We start from the raw sequence: 8,921 nt of genomic DNA, 5'->3' as shown, positions 1-8,921 counted from the left end.
GGAAGAACGCCTCATCTTCCGTCTCGGAACACTTCAACCCCAGGGCATCAATGTGGACTTCACCAGTTTCCTCATTTCCCATCCCCACCTTACCCCAGTTCCAAACTTCCAGCTCAGCACTGACCTCATGACCTGTCCTACCTGCCAATCTCCCTTCCCACCTATCTGCTCCAACCCCCGACCTATTACCTCCATCCCCACCCCCACTCACCTATTGTACTCTTTGCTAACTTATCCCCAGCCCCACCCACCATTTCTCTCCACCCTGGAGGCTCCCTGCCTCCCTTCCTGATGGAGGGCTTTTGCCCGAAATGTCGATTTTCCTGCTCCTCGGATGCTGCCTGACCTGCTGTGCTTTTCCACCATCACTCTAATCTAGACTCTGGTTTTCAGCATCTGCAGTCCTCACTTTTGCCTAGTTGATCTCAACCTGCCAGACTAGTATTTCCAGAATTTTCTGTTTTCATTTTCAGATTTTTGTACATAATCAGTCTGGTTTAGAAATTACCTTTACTTTTAGAAATAATAACTTTTCCACGAGTTAGAAAAATTGCAAGTGACATACTCCTTGTCCTTAACATCTAATTTGAGTCAGACTTCTAATGCACCCCTTTACAAAAGTGGCACTGACAAAAACCTGGATAAGTCTGCATGTTCATCTGAACAAAGAAAAGGACTTTTTAAAATCAGTTTTTAACCAATTAAAATTTCTTTTTTCCCTGAAACAGTGCATTAATAAAAACGGATTTGTTCCCCAGGGAAGAAACCCCAAAGCTTTCCACTATTTTCAGATAAAAACTCATAATTGAAGATGCAAACACATCACGCGCATAACATTCAAATACATGTTAAGGAACCTCAGACTGCTTACAGCCAGGTTAATAAAAAACTTGTGTTTCAGGAGACTCAATCTTTTTGCAACTAAAACCCTCATTCAAATCTGTCACCTCCACAATTTCAATGCTCTCCCTGTGGATTTCAGATCCTATGCTCTTTGTAAATTTCCGTTTATCCAAAATTCTGTTCCTCTTAAACCTACCCAACACTAGAACCCAGTCAAAAGAGAGCATCTTGCAATAATCCAACATGTTTGATGATCACAGGATACTCAAAAGCGCTTCGCAATCAATGAAGTATTTCTGAAGTGAGGAAAAAATGAGAACTGCAGATGCTGGAGATCAGAGTCAAGAGTGTAGTGCTAGAAAAGCACAGCAGGTCAGGCAGCATCCGAGGAGCAGGCAAATCGACGTTTCGAGCATAAGCCCTTCATCAGGAATGATTCCTGCTGTGCTTTTTCTGAAGTGCAGACCATTTCTGAAGTGCAGTCACATTGTAAAGATTAAAAACTCATGAGTCAACTTGCACACGATCTCCCACAAATGTGGGAATAACCTGTTTCGGATAAGTTTTTTTTGAAGGATAAACATTGGCCAGAGAGCGTCAGGAATAACTCTTCTGCTCTTCATTGAAAAGATGTCATGGGATCTTTTATAGCCACCTGTACAAGCAGATGCATTAGTGTTTAAATGTCACTCTCGAAAGACAGTCAACCATGGACTCCTGGTCCAAAGTTTACATTAACTGATTTATTTCTCATTCTTCACTGATTCTAGCCATGCTGTGAGCCCCTTTTCTACTGCTTATTAGTTTCAAAATAAAGATTGAAAATAAAATATAAAGCTCTGGCTTAACAAATGGGACCAGTAGAGACCACCTTCAGTATAACTCAGACTGTTAAAAGAATTAAAAAGCAGAAAGAAAGCTGAAAAGACTAAGCTAGAAAAAGGAAAATTATAGCAAATCTTATTCTATAGGGCAGAAGTTCAGTAACTGCAGGTCAAGATTGTCAGCAAGAAAGCAAGGAGTGAAGCAGGGAAAAACTTTTTCACTCAGATTTTAGAATTTGGAATGTGATACTGGACAATAGTGGAGGTGGATTCCACAGGAGGCTTCAAAGGAGAGCTGGATATATATTTGAAAGAAATATACAGAGACAGGACTAACTGATTAGCTCTTTCAGGAGCTGGTACAGATACAATAGATCAGATGGTGCCCTGTACTAAAATTCTATGATTCTAAGTTAAAGTTGTATGACATAGTTACCATAGTTGTGCCCAAAAACTTTTTTTATTGCCAAACCTCAAAAAGGTGGTTAGACAAGTGCCTAATTTGATAAAATCACATTTCAATCAATGGTACTATTAATTTGTGAACATCTTAAAAGGTACAGATAAAAATAGAATGAGGTATTTTAATTTAGAGTTCAATAGATTCACAAAATTCAAACTGGACAAATTTTACTTAAGACTCAGTTGACTGGCCTCAATTGATTATAGGCGACTATAGTTCAGGTTATTTGTGGTCCTGTGCAGCTTTTGATACACAAACACGTGAGTCCATAGAGTTTTCAATTTCTATGGTCTGTCTTATGCTCCAATAATGTTCCAATTATGATTTTATCACTAAAATAAGTTCCAGCATGACCACTTATCTTCCATTTTATGTCTAATAACAAAGGTTTTCTTCTTGTCCTGTCCTTTGAAAAGGCTACACAATAACGCATTGTTTCACTGTCAAAAATACTGAAAAGGCGTCTGACTTATATGAATGGGATCCAACTTACTTGAACTATGCCTCGATATAAAGCACACAGGAAAGGGACACGCTGCTGAAATGAAATCCGAAAAGGAAACACTCCAGCCAGTTTCATGTGACCCTATTCCTTAGCGGGAATGTACAGGAAGAGGAAACATTTCCTGTGAAATGTTTCTGAAGAATTTTATAAATGAATTGTATCTGGCTTCGAGCGCAATGTAATACATTTCGATGCATTTTCAATATCAAGGCCAATAATTTAATAAATCTAATAATTACATTTCAAAATGATAAGTAATGATTAATCTGTTTCACAAGATTTGCCATGCCCCTACTGTACTGGCAGTCGGCCAGAAATTTGCTAATAGTCCCTATCCAGCTATACTACTTCTGTATTACCGTATTCTGTTTTAACAATCAGAACAGAATCGGTCAAAAGATTAAGATGCGTCGATTTAACCTAAAATAAGGGAGTTTCCATCTCAAATTGTCGATTAAATAAAAAGCAGACCTTCAAATGGAATTCCGTGGTGTAACCCAAAGCTTCCTTTGTTCAGGGTAACAAAAAGAAACATTAAAAAAAAAGAAACATAATCGTTTACCGGTTTAGTACTGTGCATTTGGATCCATTGGCATGCTAACTACAAAGCTTTTTTAAAAATAAAATCTCGATGAAAAATCCGTTAAATTAAGAAAAGGGAGGAGTGAAATGCAAACGAACATTAAATTTCAGAACGGCATTTAGACTAAATTCATAGAGGTAGTACGAATACATTACAGTAAGGAACGAGTGGGGGGGGGGCAGAAGTGAAGGGTGGTGGGAAAGGGGATATTATTAAAGGTTTGGAGGAGCACATGAGTAAGATAAAGTAACGGATAGCCATTTGAACCTCGAATCGCCTTCTCGCTTTCTGAGCCACTCGTTTCAATGAAAAACAGTGGGAACATCAACAATCCAAAATAATAACTTGAAAGAAGCAGCCCATGAAAAAGTCCCCCACAGACCGCGACCTGTCAGGCGGCGATTGCGGGATGATCGCTTCCACATCAGACGCCCCTCCCCCACCCAACGGCATTTTATACACAATTCCTCGAACCGTTATTCCATTTCGTCTTCAAAATATTAAAATCCACCACCCAGACGGGTGTGCACAAATCTGTAGCCTTTATCACCTCGGCATTTCCGTGTGGCAGACTCACCCTAGCAGTGCAGCTGCCCTGCCCAGGCTCAGACAAACATCAGCAACACGCCCGTTGCTCGGCAATAACGTTATTCCACATAGCGGCCGCTCGAGCAGAATGGACGGTTAGGTGGGGGCGGGGAGGAGAATTTGGTTGAGGCATGCGCAGACTACCACGGGCCATGGACAACGTCCAAAAACCCCAAGCTCAATCAAGGCAAAGTTAACCCACTCGTGACTGACGGTGCTCTTGACCAATCGTGACCGCGGACTGGACGTCATCGCGCCCGCAGCGGCTGTGGGTGCGTGCACCAGGTGGGAACTAAACTGTGGACCGCTGGATTTGATGGAAGGGCGGGAAAAAATAATGCCAGACAGTCGGATTCTCCCATAAACCATCTCGCAAGCATTTCTGGGAGTTGTATTTCTATCGGCCTGAGGTAGCCATCCTATCAAACGTCCAAAGCCCTGTTCCCGTTTTCCTCATTGGCTCCTACGTAGAACTACAGTCCCCAGCATCCTCTGTTGTGACGCCTCCATCACTGAACCCGATGTCTCTATGGTGAAAGGAAGCCCAAAGTTTAATTTGAACTCGGTGCTGATTGGTTCAGGGGCTGTGTCCTGTCAGCGGCGCTGGAGTTTAACCAAAGCTGTACGGAGCGTTTTCAGTTATCGACCTTGTCAACGTTGTTCTTTTTCATCGAGAGGTACTTTTAACCTTTCGCTGTATAATTGGGCCACATGAAGGCCTCCTGCGAGTCAAACGTCGAGGACGATTTGGAGGCGTATCTGAAAGGTTTAAGAGGTGAGTGCGCGAACAACACGAAGGGGAAGCCTCTATTGTCGGAGACAGCTGTCAGTTAAAGGCTCGGATGAGCAAGGCCGAGGTTCGTCTCCAAGCCTTGTCGTAACATCTGTATTTGCCGATAGGTTGTACGTTCAATGAAACATCTGCTGTGTACTCATGTTGCATCAAATTGTTAACTGTGTAGAGATGAAAGTTTGTCTGGTGAATTTTCTGGAACTGCTGAAATTACACCTTGGTTGGCAGGACAAACGCCCTATGGGGGAAATATACTGGTGCTGTAATTAAAAGCAGTGTACTTAGGACCAAACGTTTTGCCCCTTTTTCAATTTATTTACAAAATATGAATGTAAAAAATAACAACTCAACAAAGATTTGTGAAGCACATTCAGCACTCTGTAGATTCGCCTCGCAAACATATAACATAGATTGTGACATTTGTACTGAAACGTATGTCGATTTGATTTCAGTTGAGTTATTTAGATGTAACTACAGGAGTAGTGGAGTAAAGAAATACATACATTTTGAACATGTATGAACTTAAAATAATTTGTATTAGTGTGATACTGGAACCAGCTGTTCATCACGCCTTTTTATCAACTTAGGGATGCCCTCACCAGAATGAACTCCCACCCTCATTTCCAACTCCCAATTTCGTTTTGCCATTGTTTATGGCCACACCCGTCTTTCACTGCTCACCCTCCACCCCCTCTATCATTTTTCAATTCCAATTATTTAAGTATCTGCTCCTGGGGGGAACTACACCCACAGTTGCTTACAACTTCACTTTCTCAATTCCAATTGTCTAACCCTTGGCTACCCATTCATCATAATGCTTTCGTATCCACAATTTCTTTAACCGGACCTCAGCCATTCAATCATGGCTGAGATGTTCCTCAACCCCATTCTCCTGCCTTCTCCCATAAACCTTGATCTCCATGTCAACCAAGAATTTATCTATCTCTTGTCTTAAATGCACTCTGTAACTTAGCCTGCTGCTGCAATGAGTTCCACAGACTAACCACCCTCTAGTTGAAGAAATTCCTCCTCATCTCAGTTCATTCCAGGTCATACCAGATTACATCTCAGCCTTGATTGAATGGAGGAGCAGACTTGATTAGCCAAATGGCTTAATTCTGCTCCTATGTCTTATGATTTACAGTTAAGCATGAAAGCAGCACAAAAGCAGATTCACTTGTAACTTTCCGAAATAAATTGAATGTATACCAAAAAAATGTTAATATTGTTCATCTGCTTTGTGATTCCTTTACACATAACACAACCAGTTTTGCCATCCAGCCCTGGATCTCTAAGATGTAGGAGCAAAAGTAGGCCATTCAGTCCATTGCCTGCTTTATTATTCAGTGAAATCATATATGATCTGATAGTCCTCAATTTCACTTTCTACCGTGTCTTCATTATTAATTCCCATACTGATTATGATCTGTCTATTTCTTGTCTTGAACATACATAATGAACAAGTTTCTGCATCTCTCTAGTTTTTTTTAAAAAGTCAGAAGTCATATGACACCAGATTATAGACCAACTGGTTTATTTAAAATCACAAGCTTCCACAGCACTGCCCCTCCTGTCCCTCAGTTGAATGTATTGTCCCAGTTGAAATGGTGTCCTTCGTTGTCTGTATGTAAAGATACTAGTGATAGTGGGTCATGTCTTTTGGTGGCTAGCTGGTGTTCATCTATCCTGGTGGCTAGTTTTCTGCCTGTCTGTTTGATGCAGTGTTTGTTACAGTCCTGAGTACAGGCATGAACACCAACTAGCCACCAAAAGACATGAGCCATTATCACTAGTATCCTTAGATAGAGACAATGAAGGACACAACTTCGACTGGGACAATACATCCATCCTAGGACAGCCAAAACAGAGACATGCATGGGAATTCCTAGAAGCCTTGCATTCAGATCGTAACTCCATCATTAAACACATAGCTTTGGACCCCAGTTACCCATCTCTGAGAAAAAGAACTGAAATCTATATCACCCACCTTAAGAGACCAAGACACACAAATAGAAAGTGGGACAGAACACCAGCGCTTCACCGGAGGCTCGCTGATGATATTACCTAGCATGGTGATGGAACGCCTGAACACAAACCTTCCAGCTCAGTGAGCAAATTTACAACCTGAACCTCAATGTGGGCCACGAATCCTCAAAAGTCACAATGGAAGAGCTTCTGCAGGATTGCCTGGAATCAGTGGACTGGTCCATATTCAGGAATTCAGTGGCCAACCTAGATGAGTATTCCATTACCGTCATGGACTTCATTAGTAAGTGTGTCGAGGACTGCATGCCAGAAATAAATCCATTTATTCTCCAATTAGAAACAATGAATGAACCAGAATATCCATTGCCTATAGAAGACTAGGTGTGCAGTGTTCAAGTCTGATGACCCTAACTTTTACAGGAAATCCAGATAGTACATCTGTAAGGCCACTTGAGATGCCAAGAGGCAATACTGGCCTAAGTTAGAGACCCAAACTAACCACATGGACATCTGCCATAGATGACAAGGCATACATGACATAACAGAACAGAATAGCAGACAAGAATACATCTCCAAATCAAAAATACATTCCTCCTGATGCACTTCATATATTTTCAGTTCAAACAGAAGGTCAGCGAATGGTGTCACCTGCCCCGACAGCCCTGGATGCACTTGTTCCCTCAATCACTGCTGCAGACGTCAGATTGACCTTTTTGATAATGAACCCATGGAAAGCAATTGGCCCAGGTGGAATCCCTGGCCGTGCACTCAGATCTGATGCGGACTAGCTGGTGAGAATATTTGCTAACATCTTTAATCCCTCTGCACTACAATCTGAAGTACCCACCTATTCGAAGAAGACCACCCCCATCCTGGTACCAAAAAAAACTCATTTAACTTGCTTCAATGACTACCACCCCCTGTCTCTGACCACCATAATAATGAAGTGCTTCGAGAGTTTAGTCATGGCTCATATCAGTTCTAGTCTCCCAGCCTGCCTTGACCCCTTGCCATTTGCCTACGATCGCAACAGGTCCATAGCAGACACCGAGGTAAAAACAATGACTGCAGATGCTGGAAACCAGATTCTGGATCAGTGGTGCTGGAAGGGCACAGCAATTCAGGCAGCATCCGAGGACAGGCAAAATCGACGTTTCGGGCAAAAGCCCTTCAGGGCTTTTGCCCGAAACGTCGATTTTGCCTGTCCTCGGATGCTGCCTGAATTGCTGTGCCCTTCCAGCACCACTGATCCAGAACCATAGCAGACACCACCTCTTTAGCCCGATGCTCATTCTAGATTCTAGATTCCCTACAGTGTGGAAACAGGCCTTTCGGCCCAACCAGTCCACATCGACCTTCCGAAGTGTAACCCACCCAGACCCATTTCCCTCTGACTAATGCACCTAACACTATATCTGGATAACAAGGATACCTACGTTTGCCTTCTACTTTATTGGCTACAGCGCTGCCTTCAACACTAATCTCCAAATTCTGAAACTTAAACTCTGGCTCTGCCCTCTGCAACAGGATTCTCAACTTTCTGACCCACAGACTACAATCGGTGAGGTTAGGCAACAGCACCACCTCCACGACAATCTTCAGCACAGCAAGGCTGCATACTCAGCCCCTGCACTTAGCCTCAGCATACTGTAGTTCCTATACACTTAGGGTGAAATTTAGCCACACAGTCATAACTCTATTTACAAGTTTGCTAATGACACCACTGCTGTAGGCTGGATCTCAAACAACGACAAAACAAAATATGGGAAAGAGAGAGTGTGCTTGGTGGTGTGGTATAAAAATAACAACGTAAGCAAAAGTAAAGAGTTGGCTATTGATTTCAGGTAGTGAGATGGAGGGGCGCGCTCCTATCTACATTAATGGAGCTGGGGTGGAGATGATCAAGAGCATCATGTTCCTAGGAGTGACGATGACCACTAATCTTTCCTGGACCACCAATGTTGATGTGACGGTCAAGAAGGCAAAGCAATGCCTCTACTTCCTCAGGAGGCTAAGGAAATTTTGCACATCCACAAGGATGCTACCAACTTATTTTGGCCTGGTATGGAAACTGCTCTTTTCAGGGCCATAAGAAACTACAGAGAGTTGCGAATACTGCACAGTCCATCAAGCAAGCCAACCATCCATCGTGTAACTCCATCTACATTTCTTGCAGTCTTGGAAAGGCAGCCAACGTCATCCAAGAACCTTCTGACCCTGGTTATAATCTCTTCCAACCTCTTTTGTTGAGAATTCTGTTGCAAAAGATATACAAGCTTAAACACATGTACCAACCAGTACAAGAACAGCTTCTTCCATGCTGTTGTTATACTTCT

General features: G+C 42.4%; 2 protein-coding genes across 15 annotated transcripts in view; one reads left to right on the top strand and one right to left on the bottom strand.

The window, feature by feature from the left end:
• The window catches only part of cep170aa (centrosomal protein 170Aa), a 134,156-nt gene extending 130,098 nt beyond the window's left edge, over positions 1–4,058 (bottom strand). For 8 of the 14 annotated variants that reach the window (XM_043695453.1, XM_043695462.1, XM_043695461.1 and 5 more), the window contains exon 1: positions 3,796–4,055. The gene's annotated coding sequence lies outside the window, so the exon portion shown is untranslated. Of the gene's footprint in view, positions 1–3,485; positions 3,696–3,768 lie in introns of those variants that run through there. The other 6 variants (XM_043695465.1, XM_043695460.1, XM_043695457.1 and 3 more) reach the window with 5 other exon arrangements.
• A 74-nt stretch (positions 4,059–4,132) lies between these two features.
• Positions 4,133–8,921, top strand: part of sdccag8 (SHH signaling and ciliogenesis regulator sdccag8) — a 346,220-nt gene continuing 341,431 nt past the window's right edge. The window contains exon 1 of the mRNA XM_043695478.1: positions 4,133–4,581. Within this exon, the coding sequence (XP_043551413.1) occupies positions 4,518–4,581 (64 nt within the window). The 5' untranslated portion in view covers positions 4,133–4,517. The remainder of the gene's footprint in view (positions 4,582–8,921) is intronic.

This window comes from Chiloscyllium plagiosum, chromosome 9, assembly GCF_004010195.1.
Source record: "Chiloscyllium plagiosum isolate BGI_BamShark_2017 chromosome 9, ASM401019v2, whole genome shotgun sequence".
In the NCBI taxonomy this organism is placed as follows: Eukaryota; Metazoa; Chordata; class Chondrichthyes; order Orectolobiformes; family Hemiscylliidae; genus Chiloscyllium; species Chiloscyllium plagiosum.
The sequence above is the reverse complement of the archived record's forward strand: the minus strand, read 5'-3'. Positions and strand labels throughout refer to the sequence as shown.